Here is a 17,853-nt window from a genome sequence, read left to right on the forward strand (position 1 = left end):
TTAGTTTGATTTGATACATATCCAAAATCAAAATTTACGGTTCAATTCATTTGCTCTGGCTACCAAACTAAACCATGAATACCTCTAATATATCGAATGTTCCTGACGTATTAATTTTATGTTAAAAGGGCCTACGAAATGAAAACTAGGTCAAAGACAAGTAATTTTACGTGTAAACCTATAAAACACCTATAATAAAAATTCAAGAACAACCAATAAACTTGTAATACAACGACACCACATACACGTTTCCCATACGAAATCAAATAAAACACTAATTAATAATTAACCATACGAAATAACATACACAACTTTTCTTTTTGAAAAAAAAAAAAGAAAAAAAAAAGAAAAAAGAAAACAAAAGTGTGGGACCTAGAAATGGGCATAAATAATGTAGAACCTCCAAGGATGTTGTCATAGTGTGTAAAGAAAACCACCAATCCTTTCACCAAAAACTTCCTTCTTGGCTAAGCCATGGAATTTGAAGAAGCCCCTCTCTTGCAAAAAATTAGTGCTCTTTACCATCAAATCTCAAGCCTCACTAGCCTCAACCCTTCTAAAAATGTCGACACTCTTTTCACTCAACTCGTCCTCACGTGCTCTCCACCTGCCCCAGCTGGCTTTGATATTGCTTCTTTGTCTCAGCCACTTCAAGCCATGAGGGCTCATCTCATTCGCCTTTGTGCTAAAGCTGAGGCTCTTCTTGAACTTCATTTCTCTTCCATTTTGGCTTCTTCATTTCGTAATCCTATTTCTAACTTGTCTATCTTCCCTTACTACTCTAATTACTTGAAGCTTTCTTTACTTGAGTTTGATATTCTTCGATCTCATTGTCGTCGTGTCCCGGCTAGCATCGCGTTTCTTGGCTCCGGCCCCCTCCCGCTCTCCTCCATTGTCATGGCGTCCATTCATCTTAAGGGTAACCATTAGTTGTTGAGTTAGTTACTTACTACCTATGCTACTGATAGGTTTTATGGTTAGATTTTCTTGACTTCGATACCATGTTAGAATTGCTTCTAAAACTGTTAAAAGTATTAGATAAATATGAAATTATCGTCCCTCTATAATGAAAGGAGTAAGATACATGAGTTACTCTATCTTTTGAACATGGGATCCTCAATATATGTCCCTTCAAGATGATGTTTCTTTAGGTTCATTTTTGGGTTAGTGTTTTTCTTAACCGAACAGTCTTTTGGGCTTCATAGACTCTGATACCATATTAGATAAACACATAAGTTTCAACTCAAAATCAATTGGCAATAGGAGTAACTCTTGTATATATGAGGTTTCCCCTAGGTTCTTTTCAATCTAAGATCCTCAATAGAGATGTGATGTGATATATTTTATGGTATATTTTATGGTGAATTTGATTGGTTGATGATTTGTCCTTTTTTCACTTGTGATGACAATATACGAACTTGAATTTGGAGAGGAGTTAGATAGGGTGAGTGAAGTTATTAACTCTACTTCTTGTTTGGCCTAAAGAGTTCTTAATTTATTGTGGTCCTACAACTTATTAACATCAATTCTATGATTTGTTAACTTCTTACTTTGTAGCTAGGTCCCACTGGCCACTACCAAACAATTTCTCAAACTAAACAATCTCACTCTTTTCTCCTTAGATCGGGTTAATTATGGTAAATTGACATTGATACTATTTTTTTTTTTTCTTAATAGGTACTATTTTCCACAACTTTGACCTTGATCCAACTGCAAACTCCATGGCTAGTCAATTGGTTTGCTCTGACCCAGACTTATCACAAAGAATGATATTTCACACAACAGATGTAATGAATGTAACAAATGGATTAAAAGACTATGAAGTTGTGTTTTTAGCAGCATTAGTGGGACTAGAAGAGGAAGAAAAAGGAAGAGTTTTAAAGCATTTGGGGAAACATATGGCAGCTGGTGCTTATTTAATGCTAAGAAGTGCTCATGGAGCAAGAGCATTTTTGTACCCTGTTGTTGATATTTGTGACGTTGAAGCTTCTGGATTTGAGATTTTGTCTGTGTTTCATCCCACTGATGAAGTTATAAACTCTGTTGTAATTGCAAGAAAGAAAGCCCTGTTTGATCGAAACTCGGTTGAGGATGAGGATGACGACGACAACGCCGCCGAGAAACGAGGTATTTTAGTTGATACTTCATCTATTGTGTTGGCTGAGAAATGCTCTGGGTTTAATGGTTTTAGTCCTATGGTTGAAGAACAACTTTCTTGAAGTTGTTATTGTACTTTTGCATTTAATTTTCATTCACCCACCATAAATCTATATGTTTGGTTAAGTTCTTTTGTTTTGCTTGTTTTGTGTTGTGGAAAGTTTTTGACTTTCTTTTGTTTGTGTAACTATAGATCAAATTGTTTCAATAAAATTATGAGACGGAAAAAGAGTTATACACTTGTCTTTTAGCTTAAAGGATATGGGTTGTAAAAGTTTTAAGTATTTATGTATGGTATGTGTAGGATGATAATCAAATCGTTATGAAATCGATAAGAAAACGGAAATAATAAATAATAAAAACTCTAACAATGTGTTAGCTAAATTTCGGTCAACGAGATCTCTGTATTTGATCATTTGGAACGCCGAATAATATATTAAAAACATTCCAACACAAATATACGTTGCATCCATTTTCATACATCTTAGATTAAAGGAAAAGAATATTAAAAGAAATTATCATATGACAACTTGTGATTAGATATTTTGATGGGTTGAGCAAAGTGGGATATAGTTTCGAGATGTACCTAAGTATTCTTCTATCCAATTTTGGATGGAATTAGTGGATTTCGTTGGGAAGTGTGCAACATATAATTTTCCAAATGGTGGAAAAGAAAAAAAGAGTGGGATTTAAAGAGGGTAAAGAAACAAAACAAAGAGTTGGTCGACCATCCAATTAATTGTAAGGGATATATAGATGTGTATAGATGACAATTACAAAGGATGGACTTGTCTTTTGGCTGATTCTAAAACCTTATCTTCTACCATTTTTGGTTTCAAGAACTTTTGCCTTTTGTTATTGAATCAATAAATTCATTGAAAGGAGGAATGGAGTAATATGTTAGAGAGAAATTTTGTTCTTTTTCTTTTCTTTTCTTTTTTTGTTAAATTATTACCATCGTATGATAACCATTTAATTTTTTTTTTTTTTTTTTGAAAATAAGTTTATTTCATCCACATTTCTTACAATAATTTGCATATTTTTTTTAAGTACAATGGTTGAATTTTTAACCAAATTTCAAAAACAAAAACTACTTTTTTTTTAATTTTCAAAATTTGACTTTGTTTTTTAAACTACTTGTGAAAAGTAGATAATAAAAGAAGAAATTTAGAGGTGGAAGTAGTGTACATAAGCTTAATTTCAAAAATAAAAATAAAAAATAAAATGTTTACCAAACAAAGGCTAACATTTTTTTCTTCTTAAGAGTTATGAACTTCATTTCTTCTTGATAATTGAGATTTTCAAAAGTAAACACTTTTGTTCTAAAACTTTTTTTAAATAATTTTAAGGTAAGGTAAGTGTTTTAAATGGTAAAACTGCTGAAAATATTTTCAAGTATAGCAAAATGTCACTATCTATCAATGACATGATAGACATCTAACAAATGTCGATAGACTGCAATAGATGCTTATCATAGTCTATCGCAGTCTATTGCGGTGTATAACTAATAGATAATGACATTTTGCTCATTTTCTTTTATTTGAAAAAACTTTGTTTCATGGTTAGGAAATCTAATTGTTAATGTGTTACTTAAATGATTATTGAATTTTTATTTTGGTGGCAAAATATATTAATTTTATAAATATTATAAACAGGTGGTTTATAGACGTCCATGCTTAGTGTCCAAAGATCACGTGTCTTGTGAATATACATCATTAGTATCCAAGTCATTCCATGTCCTATTTGCCAAAACTTCTATAAATAGTGGTCATTTTTTTATAGGAGAATGGATTAGTGAGAATTTTGTGAGAAATGGAAGGAAAATTTTTCATTTCATAATTTCAATTATATTTCAATTTTAGTTACTTTATTATCTTATTTTAGTTGCTTATATATTTAATATATTGTATTTTATTATATTTATTATATTTACATTATTATATTATAATTTATCAATATTCGTGTTCCCATTGTACTTCGTTTTGCTCCTCAATTTACAGCATGTTATTAGCACGAGCTCTTATTATTTTTCCTGCCAAAGGTAGGTTCTAAAGGTATGTTAGTTTTCCATTCTTTGTTATAATTAATAAATTAACTATTATTCTGCATATATTAAATTTCTAATATAAATATAATATTTTGTGATAGTATTACTATGACAAATTTACAAAAATAGAATTTGTTGCATTTGATTTTAATGGTAATAATTATTTGTCATGAGTGCTTTATGCTGAAATACACTTGGATGCCATAAAGATATGACCATTGAAAAATAAGTATTCTTCCTAAAGGTCGTTATGAATGGATGCACTTGAGGCTACAAGATTTCAAATTAGTAAAGGCCCATTTGATAACGTTTTTGTTTCTTGTTTCCTATTTCTGTTTCTCATCTTTTAAGAAATTGATCTGTTTGTTAACCATTCTTGTTTCTTATTCCTAAAATTTGAGAAGCGTTTCTAAAAATGTGGCCAAAATTAAGGAACTACAAAAAGTAATTTAAAGTTGGTGAGAAAGTTGTTTTTAAAGCGTTCCTAAGAAACTGTTCTGTTTCTATTTTATTTAAAGTTGTTTCTTCATTGTATCAAAGTGTAGATTTCGCTAGTTGGTGAAAAAGCTTGTCTAAAACACTTTTTAACTTCATTCATGGTCTTCGGATCAAATATCATGTGAAACTTTTTCTTATTTTATTTTTCTTTCTTTCTTTCTTTTTATTTGATTTCTCTCTCTCTCTATATATATATATTTTGTAATTTAATTTTGAATTTTGAACTTTCAAATATTTAGATTTATATATTATTTTTATTTTCAAATTTTAAATTTTCAATAGAGTTGTTTTCAAATATAGGAAAATGAATCAAAATATTTACAAAGCAAATTTAATATTGAATTTTCAAATATTTAAATTTATATATTATTTTGATTTTCAAATTTCAAATTTTCAATATGGTTGTTTTTAGATATAAAAAAATTAACCAAAAAAATTACGAATATAGCAAAATTTCACTGCTATCTGCGATAGACTACGATAGATTAGTATTTGTACTGTGATATTTTGTCATAATTTATAAATATCTTTAGTAATTTTGTCGTTTAAAATAATTTTTCTTTTTCATGTGTATATATAAATATTTTTTGAATTTTGAATTTTAAAATTTGTAATATGAATTTTTATATATATTTTTAAATTAGAAAATGAAACCAGTTATAATTTTACAATATATAAATTTTGTTACTAATATATTCATTTAGGTTCATGTTAATATTTTTACAACCAAGACATTTACATAATGATATAATTGAGTTAGATTTGAGTCTACATCATTTAAAATTTAAAAGAAATGACTTGAGTGAGAAATAATATTGTTAATCAAATTTTAGCAACATATGAATGATAGAAACAATTGTACTATTGTTATTAATTTTACATTGGGACTTATGTGTATTTGATAATTATTTTTTATATTTTAATGACTATATATTTTTTATTTTATATAATTAGATTATATTTAAATTATAAAATATGGAAAAAATGTAAAGGAAAAAGTACAAGAAACGAAAAACAAGAATAGTTATCAAACAAGTTTTCGTTTTTGTTTCTTTTTTTCAAAAAACAGAAAACATGAATAATTATCAAACATAGTCATGTTTTTTGTTCTCAAAAAATAGGAAACAAGGAATAAGAAACAAGAAACGAGAAACGTGAACATTATCAAATAGCTTCTACGTGGTTACAACTTTGCATTATTTAAAATTAGTTCAAAATTGTAATTATGCAAAGAGAAAATTACTGAGTGCAAATATTTTAACGAAGACATTTTTTTACAATTTATGTCTTGAATATACTCCTGAAGTAGCAATATCAAGAGAAATATTTTAAAAGTATTATAAACTCATCTCATGTCTTCTCGTGGGTGAATGAAATAACGAGTTATTTATTAAAAAATCATGAATCTCAGCTAACTAGAGCAACAATATTCTTTGAAGTGAATGTTATAGATTTCAATAATCGTGGTCATGGTCGAAGTCGAGGTCATGATGCAATAAAGGAAGAAATAAGTTTTTTTTCGTGGTAATCATCAAAATTTCAAGAAAACCAACATAATATGATTGATTAAATGAAAGTTCCACATTTTTAAATGTGATACAAAAGAGACATATGTCTTGTGCCTAAATTACATTTATTTTTTTTTTCTAGAAATTAAAATGTCTCAATAGATAAAAAAATTGAACAATATGTGTGGAAGCAAACTTTGCAAATCTTTTGAAGAGATGAATTAATCTTGAAAATATGAAATATTTAGATGTTGCAAATTCATTTGAATCTCCGGAAGATAAAATGAATATCATTGTAGAGACAACAAACATTATAAAAATATTTAATATTTTGTTATGCTTTCGCTCGTATTTACTCGTAAAAGTCTAATTTTATATTTTCTATTTTGTTTACCAGTATAGTTCATTACTTATTGTTGTAATTATTTTTATGAAGAAATATGAATATTTCTGAATCATTGGATAATTTTGGGATGAATAACGAAGATGTATATTTGGCAAATAGTGCAACAACGCACACTATACTTAAAAGCAGAAAATATTTCTCATAATTGACAATGATGAAAGGAAAAAAAAATCAATACAATCTCAGATCCTGCAGACTTGATTGAAGGCTTTGAAAAACAAATATATGTTTGCTTAGAGAAACAAAATTTACAATTGATAATGCTTTAATCTCTAACAAGTCAAAGAAAAATTTACTGAGTTTTAAGAATATATGTTCTAATGATTATTATATAAAGACTAATATTAAGAATAATGTAGAGTATCTCTATATTATATCAACAGTCATGCATGAAAAATGTATATTAGAAAAATTGTCTGCTTTTCTTTTGGATTATATTATATTCAAATTACTGGTATTGAAAATTATGTAACCATGAATCTAGAGTTCATTAATCCAAATATATCTTATGATTGGCACAATCAGTTAGGTTATCCTAAGTAAAAAATGATGAGAAAAATTATTGAAAATTCACATGAACATTTGTTGAAGAACCAGAAAATTCTTATAATCCAATGAATTTTCATATGTTGCTTGCTCTCAAGAAAAATTAATTATTAACCCATCACTAACTAAAGTAGAGACTGAATCACCTACATTTTTAGAACGAATTCATGGTGATATATGTGAACATATTAACCCACCAAGTGGACCATTTAGATATTTTATGGTATTAATAAGCGCATCTAATAGATGGTCACTTGTGTGTTTATTATCAAGTTAAAATCTTGCATTTGCAAGATTACTTGCTCAAATAATTAAGTTAAGAGTACAATTTCCTGATTATACAATTAAGATCATTCGTCTTGATAATTTTGGTGAATTTACATCCCAAGGTTTTGATGGTTATTGTATGTCAATTGAGATAAGTATTGAAACATTATGTAGCTCATGTTCATACACAAAATGGTTTAGCAAAATCATTTATAAAACGTTTGCAGACAATAGCTAAACAATTGCTTATGAGAGTTAAGCTTCCTACATCTGTATGAGGTCATGTTGTTTTGCATGTATTAGGTCAGTAGCTTATCATAAGTACTCGCCATTATAATTAGCTTATGGTCATAAGCCAAATTCATCTAAGAATTTTTTTATGTGTAGTATATGTTTCAATTGCCCCATAACAATGTACTAAGATGGGTCCTCAAAAGAGGTTAGGAATATATGTCGGATTTGATTCTCCATCAATTACTAAATATCTTAAACCCCTGACGGGTGATGTATTTATTGCAGGATTTGCTGATAGTCATTTTAATAAGACAAATATTCCAATATTAGGGGAAGGAATTAAAAAGTTGGAAAAAGGAATCATATGGAATGCATCGTTTGGTGTCTCATTTAGATCCTCTATAGATCAATGTGAATTTGAAGTTTATAAGATAATTCATTTGCAAAATATAGCAAATCAGTTAGCAGATGCATTTATAGATAAAAAAAAAAAAAGTAACTAAGTCATATATACCAGCCATTTTATTTGCATCTATAAATGCATTTATTTACAAAATATAGCAAATTGGATGCATTTATATGACTAGTTACTTTCTTTGCATCTATAAATGCATATGGTAACTGATTTGCTATATTTTGTAAATGAATTATCTTTTGAACTTCAAGTTCACATTGATCTAAGAAACCAAACGATGCATTCCATGTGATTTCTTTTTCCAACTTCTTAATTCCTTCCCCAATATTGGAATAAGTACATCACCCATCAGGGGTTCAAGATATTTAATAATTGATGAGGAATCTAATTCAACATATATTCCTAACCTCTTTTGAGGACCCATCTTAGTACGTTGTGATGGGGCAATTGAAATATATACTGCACATCCAAAATTCTCAGATGAATTTGGCTTATGACCATAAGCTAATTATAATTGCGAGTATTTATGATAAGCTACTGACCTAATGCATGCAAAATAGCATGACCTCATATAGATGTAGGAAGCTTAGCTCTCATAATCAATTGTCTAGCTATTGTCTGCAAACGTTTTATAAATGATTTTGCTAAACCATTTTGTGTATAAACATGAGCTACATAATGTTTCAATACTTATCCCAATTGACATACAATAATCATCAAAACCTTGGGATGTAAATTCACCAAAATTATCAAGACGAATGATCTTAATTGTATAATAAAAAAATTGTGCTCTTAACTTAATTATTTGAGCAAGTAATCTTGCAAATGCAAAATTTCGACTTAATAATAAGCACAAGTGTGACATTTGCTAGATGTGTCTATTAATACCATAAAATATCTAAATGGTTCACTTTGTGGGTTAATAGATTTACATATATTACCATGAATTCGTTCTAAAAATGTAAGTGATTCAATCTCCACTTTAACTAGTGATGGTCTAATAATGAATTTTCCTTGAGAGCAAGTATCACATGATAATTCATTAGATTGAAGAATCTTTTGGCTCTTCAATGGATGTCCATTTGAATTCTCAATAATTCTTATCATCATTATAGACCCTGGATGACTTAATATGTCATGTCAAATGGTAAATATGTCTAGATTCATAACTTCAAGTTCATGGTTACATATGTCTCAATTACTCGTTTACGAGTATAATATAATCCAGAAGATAAAGTAGGTAACTCTTCCAGTATATGTTTTTCATATGAGACAGTAGATATGATATAAAGATACTCCAAATTATTCTGTCTATCAGTCTCAATATGATAACCATTGCAACGCATATCTTTAAAACTAAGTAGATTTCTCTTTGATTAACTAGAGAACAACGCATTGTCAATTGTAAATTTTGTTCCTCTAGGCAAAATAATATTTGTTTTTCCAAACCCTTTAATTAGGTTTGCAGAACTTGATATTGTATCGACTTTTGTTTCCAGCATTGTCAATTTAGAAAAATATTCTCTGCTTGTAAGTATTATATGTGTAGTTGCATTATCTACTAGATATAGATCTTCTTTACTCATTTTTTAGTCACCCAACATATGAAAATCATCCAGGTTTCTTCACTAAAAGAAAACAATTACAATAAGAAAAATAATATTTGGAATATACAAAGGTTAGCATCTACTAAGAAGAAAAAAACATGAAGATGAATAAAAAAATGACATTAAGTCTAGATACTTTCAAAGTCAAAGGAAACATTTGATATTCCATCAATTCTGCTGATTTTCTTTTCAGGAGATTCAAAGAAGTCCGTCACATCCAAATTTATCATATGGGATGGGTCAAATATGTCATTATCCTATTATGCAAAATTTGCTTCTACATTTTTCTCTTTTTTCTTCAAGGATACTTGATAGAGATTAATTAATTGTTTTGACGTACGATAAGTACGTGACCAATTTCTAGTCATTCCGTATCGGAAGCATATTTTCAACACTTTTTGAACTCTTATCTTATGGAGCTTTTCCTTTGTGATTATCATTTTATGTGATTCTTTTGAAATTTGAATGATTAGAACGACCACCATGCAAATACTAATTATTTCTTCCTCTACTAGATTACAACCTCGACCAAGATTATTATTAAAATTCACAGCATTCACTTCAGGGAATAGTATCGTCCCGATTGGTTGAGATTCATGATTTTTCATTAGTAACTCGTTATTTTGTTCGACCACGAGATGACATGAAATTAATTCAAAATATTGTTTAAAACCTTTCTTTCGATATTGCTACTACAAGAGTATATTTGAGACATGAAATGTAGAAAATGTCTCCTCTAACATATCAGTATCAATAATTTTCTCTTCGCATAACAACAGTTTTGAATCGATTTTAAATAATGCATAGTTGTAATCACTTACTGATTTGAAATCTTGTAGCCTCAAGTGCATCTACTCATAACGAGCTTTAGGAGGAATAACTATTTTTTTTGTATGATTATACCTCTCTTTCAATTTTTTTCAGAAGATACGGTGATCTTTTATTGTAAGACTCTCTATTTTCAATCCCTCGTGGAGATGACGACGAAGGAAAATTATAGTTTTTGTTTTGTCTTGACTAGATGTCGTTTTTCCTTCTTTAATAGTCTCACCAAGATTCATATCATCCAGGTGGATTTTGGCATCTAGTACCTATGACAAATAATTACTGTCGTTAATATCAAGACCGACAAATTCTAATTTTGTGAGATTTGTCATGACAGCACTATCATAAAATATTGTATTAGTATGCAAAATAATGTTAAATTTATTAATTACAACGAAGAGGGAAAAATCGACATACATTTAGGACTTACCTTTAGTGAGGAAAACGATAGGAGCTCATGCTGATAATCTGTTGTGAATTTGAGGAGCATAGCGGCATACAATAAAAACACGAATATGAAGAAAATATAATATATAATAAAATAAATAAATTTTTAAAATAGATAAAACATAATATATAAATTATCCAAATATAAAATAATAAATTTCTCTAAATTCTCTAATTTCTCCAATTTGTGTCTCCCAAAATCCATCAAATACTATGCAATTTGACAAGTAGAAGATGAATTAAATATATATTAATTATGTATAATCTTGAGACATATGAACAATCCATGGATAATGCAAAAGTTACACATGGTGAATAGACATTAATAATGGCATCATACATCTAATTTAACATATTTATAATAATCCTTTATTTTATATTTTAAAATTTTGATATCATTTTACCAATTCCCCACGATCTTCCTCTCCTCATCAACGATCGCTGCCGCGCCATCGATCACCGCCGGGTTCCCTCCGCCGGTCGACTACCATAGAAAACGGAGCGACTATTTCTTTCTCTCTAAAGAAAAGGTATGCCCCAAAGAACTAAAATATCAAAGACAATGTATAAATCAGGGAGGATATAAACAGATTTAAAAGGGTTTTAAGTAATATCTTCATATTGATAGACATTCAATTTTGTGTTTGTAATTGTGTGTTGTGAATTTCTTCTGCCACATTGGGTTTCCTTCGTATTACATATCTAATTTGTTTGGATGATATCATATCGAACAGAAAGAAGGATTTGCCTGTTTTGGGTATCAAAGCCTTGAGATTACAGAGTCATAGATTTTCTCTCTAACATATCCGAACACATGAAACAGTATAGACAATGCATTCAGTAGCTAAATAGATATATTGTATCGTATGAATCACTGAAATTTTGTTTTAATCTGCATAAAGTAAGTAAAACACTATTTGCTATGGATACATGTAAGGGCTTCTAGTAGTTTCTCTTTTCTGAGTGGCTTGCCTAAATGCACATCCATTCCAGCTTCAATTGTCTTTCCTGCTTCTTCTTCTGTTATATGGGCTGTTAGTGCAATGATTGGAATGTGGGTGTTGTAATATCTTTCTACCTTCCTTATCTGTCTTGTTGCTTCATATCCATCCATTATTGGCATCTACCACATCCAAATTTTTATGAACGTAAATTATTGCAAGAAAGTAAAAACTTAATTAATTGCATATATTTTGAAGTGAAAGTAGGAAACAGAGATGATGTTAAATGCATTATCATTATAGTTTTAACAGGTTTTATGTTTTTTTTTCCTTTTGTTTTGGTACAATAATTGCATACATGTGTGTTCGGTATAGTAATTCTTGTTGGAAATAAAAGAGAAGAAAGATAGCAGGTTGTTAATTTCTTACCTCACAGTCCATAAGTATGTAATCGTAAGGGAGAGTATTTGAAGCACCATGTTTCCACTGATTGCCTAAGCCATTGCAAACAAGCTCTAAAGCTTCTTTTCCATTTTCACATGTCTCAATAGCTGCACCAAGTCTTTCAAGGTTCAATCTAGCTAGTTTTTGCAACACTAAATTGTCCTCAGCAACCAAGAATTTTTTGCCACTTAGAGGTTTTTCAACACCCAAGTTTCTATATTTCTCTTCTCTAATTTCTTGGTGTAGACTTTTTTGCCCAACAATGGGTGAACTTCTAGACTTTGATCCTAAACAAGAATGAATTTGATTCATGGACAAATTCTTTGGGGAGGTCCCACTACTTGATGTTGTTTCTTTTTGTACTCTCGTTCTGATTTGGCCTCTAAGAATTGGTGAATTCTCCTCCTTGGCCTTACTATGATATTGGTACGGTGATGAATTTGGATCTTTAGAAACACTCCCACTCCAATATAATCTACTACTTTCTCCGGTTTCTAATGTGCCTCCAAACTCTGGAAGCAGTCTTATCACTTCATATAAACGAGAACCATGAAAAGGTCTAGATATAAAAACATCATTCGACTTGAAAATGTTTGATTCTAGCCCCTTGTCGTTGATAATGCGTGACATTTGATTCTCCAGTAGCCAAACAACCTTGCAATAGGCACCTTGAAGTCCCCTTCGAAAATTAGCTACCATATCACATATGTCCTTGAATGGTCCTGCACTGGCATCAATTACAATCAAGATGAAGCTATTTCCACCTCTGAGATTAGTCTTTTTGAATACAGAAAGAAGGTAATTTTTCTCGTCTTTCATTGCACCCATAGAAACATGCATGTTCAACCCATTGCTGGAGTCACCGGACGTTGATTTGCTTAGGCAGTCACTTGGTGAACTATTACCTGACCTTCCTCTTAAGTTATGCATAGACTGACTCTGTTTCTCCAATGTTTTTTGTAGAGTGACAAGGAGTTGCTCCCATTCTTTCATTGCCAATACTTTTATGCCAAGACTTTCCAGGAATTTCTTGCATATCATTCTTCGTTGATCATTTTGAATTAAGAGAATGACACGAGATGTTTCAGCTTTGGAACTGGTGGTTCGGATTGCTCTAGGAGAACGGAGACTTGTACTAGGGGACCAAAAAGTCAGTCTTGAGGTAGGCGATGATTGACATGTGTTGTCACCAGAGTTGACGTTGCTCTCTAAGACAGTAAGAAGAACATTGAACCTAAAACATGTTCCCTTTTCTTCAGTCTCTTTATCTAAAATTGCTATATCTCCTCCCATCAAGCGTACCTTCAATAATACAAACAAATGCACTTGAAATTTCTTTTATCTAAACAATGAGATAAGCTGCAACATGAACTTTTGGTCGCAAATTTAGCAAGATTTGTCAGGGAAAAAGAAAAAGACAAACCAGTTGAACTTTAAAAGTAAAGTTACATACCAGAGACTGAACAATGCCAAGTCCCAAGCCAGCTCCTCCTTGTCTCAAAGCTGTTTCTTTGACTTGGACATAGTTCTCAAAAACCAATCTACGCATCTCTTTAGGAATGCCTTTCCCTGTGTCATCTATCTCAAATGTAAATTCCATACAATCAGGTTTCAAATTAATTCCATTATCCAGGGCTTGTTGTTCTTGAAACGTGTGTGTGTTACATATTAAGAATGATAAATGCTTCAACATTTCACCATTATGATTAGAAGAAATTATATTGTTCTGCATAGCAGGTAAATTCTTGACCCACGCTCGAACAGTAACTTGCCCTTCAGAAGTGAATTTAACAGCATTGCTTAGTAAATTGCACAAAACTTGTTTAAGCTTTCCTCTATCACCTTTTACTTGTGAAAACTTGATAATTGAGCCATCATAAGGATCTAACACTATGTCTATTCCTTTCTTCACACCCACTGGATGAAACAAATCTACCACATCTTCTAGAAGTTGACCCAAATGAAACTCTTCTTCCTCGAGCTGTATTTTCCCTGCTTCAATCTTGCTTGTATCTAGAATAGAGTTCAGTATGCCTGAAATGGATTATAACCAAATTTTATATGTTTGACAATTAATGAGAGAGATGAGAGCGTTCAAATTTTGAATGTTAATTACCTAGAAGATCCTTTGTACAACCATCTATCTGTTTTAGCCTCATGTCTAACTCTGAACCTGGGACAACTTCATTGTGGCATATCTCAACCAAACCAATAATGCCTACCAAAGAAGCGTGAATGTCATGGCTCGCTCTAGCAAAAGCAACACTCTTGTTCATACTTTTCCTCTCTGCCTGTTGAGTTGCTTCCATTTGTTGAATGAGTTTGGCACATAAATGCATTTCTCTTTTTGTTGCTCTAATGACTATGAACACAAAACCAGAAATGGAGATAACTGTGGTAGTCATTATTAATATAAGGAGAATTAGTCCCATTCTGCTACTCTTCTGGACAAGGCTAGCCAACTCTTTTTGAGGCAATACTAATGAATAGACCTGAAATAAGAACAAGCAGGAGATTAAAAATAATGTGTATGCATTTGGACCTAACATAGTCAATAAAATGATGAAATTAACATATTTTAGTATATGTCATCTAAATACCTCAAGATGATAAAAACACAGGGAAAAGAAATAAAGAACCATTGCTTATCATTGTGAACTGATTCATATGATCTCAACTTTTCAGGATATATGTTATAGTTACAGTATGAATCAGACTTACCAACTGCACACCCATTATCTCAATTGGAGAGCAATATATCTTATACTTTGTACCCAGAAGATTAAAGAAAGAATCCTTTGGATCAAAATCCTTTTTCCTAGGCAGGCACGAGATGTTCCCGATTCGAGCAATTTCACTGCCATTTGGATTAAAAAACTGAAATGATGCTGAACCATTGGCAAGGACCATCCTAATGTTTTGAGAGCCTATGACAAGAATTTCTCCTTCAGTAGTTGCGAGGTACAATCTCCCTCCTTGATGTTCAATGCTCGTGAAGAAGAGATCAATAAATGTTTTGATCGAAAATCCAAAGGAAACAACTCTGTTACTTCCATTAACTCTAACCGTGTTGAGGAACAAATGTTCATGATCTGAGCTCCATCTTGTCCCTGTAGATGCACATCCCTGGTTACTATTTAAGGCGTCTCGAAACCAACTCGTGTTGCTAGTGACCAATGGGAAGGTCTCAGTCATATTCCCATATAATTCTCCTGTGGTAGAGTTTACCAATTGGGTCAGCCAACTGTATTCCCTTGGTGGATGAGGATAGAATTTACCAGTGAAGGTAGAGTTAGCATAGACTGCAAAAGTTTGGTTTTTGTCAGTGTAGTATGAGAAGAAGAGACCATCCATCCCGATATAGGATATTTGAGTCAGGTATGGAATGATTGAGAATCCTTGAAATAACATAGGAGCAATCTGAAAGTTTAAAAACATTAGAAACATTAATAGTTGTAGGTAGTGAAGTTGCTAGTTACTACTCTTCATCCCATCTTCATACTAGTTATAGTTACATCCTTAAACTTTGGTTAATTTGGTATGTGACAGACAAATGGCATAAATAAGTAAATAGTCTGATGGAATATAGTGACAGTTTATAAAAAAAAGAGATTTGAGGTAACTATTCCGAAAGAGGGTATGTTAATGTGTCACTTCAATTTACCTAGTTATTTATTTGTTTTTGTCATCTATTCATCATATTGTACCAATTAAAATAATGTTGTCTCAATAGCATGTTACTTCAACCTCAAAGTTATCTGTGGAGATTCAAGGCATAGTTACCAACTTTAGCATGACCCAAATAGTTAAGGCAGTGACCAATAAGGGCTCTTTTAATGGTAATACATAGACTCGTTTAAGATTTATAATTAGACTTGAAAGACTTGGAAAGACGAGATAGTAGCTAACCCTAGATTGGAGTTCAAAGAATGAAATTAGAGTTCCATTGAAAGATGAGGTGAGAAGTTTAGCGAAATTTGTCGTCGACACGTATATTGGTTGAATTGAGTTCGATATTTTCTGGATCTCGAGTGGCATTTGAGAGGTAGCATTGTAGTTGTTCACAAGGAGATCCTGAGAATGAATATGTTTGATCATACCATACCAACATGGAATCAACAAGCTTGGAAGTATGAGTAGAAGAACTGCCTGCCAATGGACAAGGTTGATTCTGTTATTTCATTTTGTCCAACAAAAAATATATATATATATATATCTTACAAGTCATTTTATTTTGGAGAAGAGAAACTGCATTAGAGTTATTACCAGTAAGATGGAGAAAGAAATTGGCCTTGAAATAATCAACAACCTCAGCTTCATCTTTCTTCTCTTCTTCTACTTGTGATTTCCCCAAAACTCTTACCATTTACCTGAACACAAATCTAGACTATTTTTTCATTAATCTCCATTTTTTTTTTAAGATTCTACAAATTGTATGGGATTATATATATATATTAAAAAAAAATCTGTTTGGGGATTGGTTCAATTATATAATAATAATAAATATTATTATTACTATTATTATTTGGACAAATCCCCCAAGTTTCGTGTTTTTTAAAACATAAATGTAGAATATATATATATATATATATATATCGGAGGTGTTCTAAAATTTATTCCCTTTATTTGAGATCTCCAATTAGAAATTGGCTGTTCTACTTTCATCATATTTTTCTTATTTGAGGTTGTTTCTATATGTGGATCTAAATTAACAATGATTATTAAAGGTTAGAAAAATATATATATATTGTTCTAAAATATATATATATATATATATAATTTTTCCTCGAATTGCTTTTCATGTTTTTATTATTATTATTATTATTATTATTATTCTTTTACATTGTTTTTCTGATTTGTTGTGCTTTGTATACGATCCAATTTCAATTTACCTCGTCAAGGTAATATCTTATATATTACATATATTTTAAATATTTAACTATAATATAAAATTGTCATGACATATTTATATTACAACTTTTCCAGAACATTGTGATAGTAATTATATGAGCAAGTAATACATAAAAAAATAAAAATAAAACAATACAACTGTTATTTTCAGCTCTTTTGTTTTTAATCAATTCTACAAAATTGTGGGTTAAACAAATTTTCTTGAACTTCTTTTTAAGTGAAAAATTGTTATCGTTCTTTTAGAGTGTCATCAGAAGATATATCTTGTGTGTGAAAATGACTCAAAGAAGATACTTAAGAGGGCCTTTTAAATATAAAAAAAATATTTAAAAATATTTACATTTTATAGCAAAAAATTTCAAAAGTACAAAGCAATTTTGAAATTTTTTGTTATAAAATGTAAATATTTTTAGGATTTTTCTATTTATAAGAATTTTCCTACAATTAAGTTTGAAAGGATGATTGATCAATAAAGGCAAAAGACGGTAGTTCATTAAATGTAAGTGTAAAACTGAAATCAAATAGAAAAAAGAAAGAAAGTAATAACATATATACCTAAAGATTATTATTGAAAATGTGAGGGAAAATAGAGGTAAGTGT

At 30.4% G+C, this 17,853-nt stretch overlaps 2 protein-coding genes and 1 long non-coding RNA gene across 3 annotated transcripts; 2 read left to right on the forward strand and 1 right to left on the reverse strand.

Annotated features, from left to right (window-relative positions):
* Positions 1-408: 408 nt before the first annotated feature.
* On the forward strand, positions 409-2,398 carry LOC120080081 (putative nicotianamine synthase 4). The gene is made up of 2 exons (XM_039034636.2): positions 409-919; positions 1,678-2,398. Exons 1-2 carry the CDS (start codon positions 475-477, stop codon positions 2,217-2,219), a joined length of 987 nt encoding a protein of 328 aa, XP_038890564.1. The 5' UTR covers positions 409-474; the 3' UTR covers positions 2,220-2,398.
* Positions 2,399-11,315: 8,917 nt separating this feature from the next.
* Positions 11,316-14,091, forward strand: LOC150035717 (uncharacterized). Its single transcript, XR_016530022.1, has 2 exons — positions 11,316-11,487; positions 13,306-14,091. It is a non-coding gene; the product is annotated as an uncharacterized LOC150035717 (long non-coding RNA).
* Positions 11,796-15,955, reverse strand: CKI1 (Signal transduction histidine kinase). The gene is made up of 5 exons (XM_090314514.1): positions 15,064-15,955; positions 14,459-14,834; positions 13,796-14,376; positions 12,328-13,644; positions 11,796-12,080 (listed from the first exon to the last, which is right to left on the reverse strand). Exons 1-5 carry the CDS (start codon positions 15,787-15,789, stop codon positions 11,871-11,873), a joined length of 3,210 nt encoding a protein of 1,069 aa, XP_090170640.1. The 5' UTR covers positions 15,790-15,955; the 3' UTR covers positions 11,796-11,870.
* Between the last annotated feature and the right edge of the window lie 1,898 nt (positions 15,956-17,853).

Source organism: Benincasa hispida, chromosome 6 (genome assembly GCF_027475165.1).
Source record: "Benincasa hispida cultivar pf3 chromosome 6, pf3_genome.v1.1, whole genome shotgun sequence".
Classification (NCBI taxonomy): domain Eukaryota; kingdom Viridiplantae; phylum Streptophyta; class Magnoliopsida; order Cucurbitales; family Cucurbitaceae; genus Benincasa; species Benincasa hispida.

Bases quoted from the DNA above. Each gene is read 5' to 3' on its own strand.
- CKI1 (XM_090314514.1), bottom strand. From the start codon at position 15,789: ATGTTTCTAATGTTTTTAAACTTTCAGATTGCTCCTATGTTATTTCAA. The intron at 13,645-13,795 runs GTATGTAACTTT...GTATTATTGAAG, and splicing joins TTGGCATTGTTCAGTCTCTG to GTACGCTTGATGGGAGGAGA. The intron at 12,081-12,327 runs GTAAGAAATTAA...TGGATGTGGTAG, and splicing joins ACATACTTATGGACTGTGAG to ATGCCAATAATGGATGGATA.
- LOC120080081 (XM_039034636.2), top strand. From the start codon at position 475: ATGGAATTTGAAGAAGCCCCTCTCTTGCAAAAAATTAGTGCTCTTTAC. The intron at 920-1,677 runs GTAACCATTAGT...TTTTCTTAATAG, and splicing joins GGCGTCCATTCATCTTAAGG to GTACTATTTTCCACAACTTT.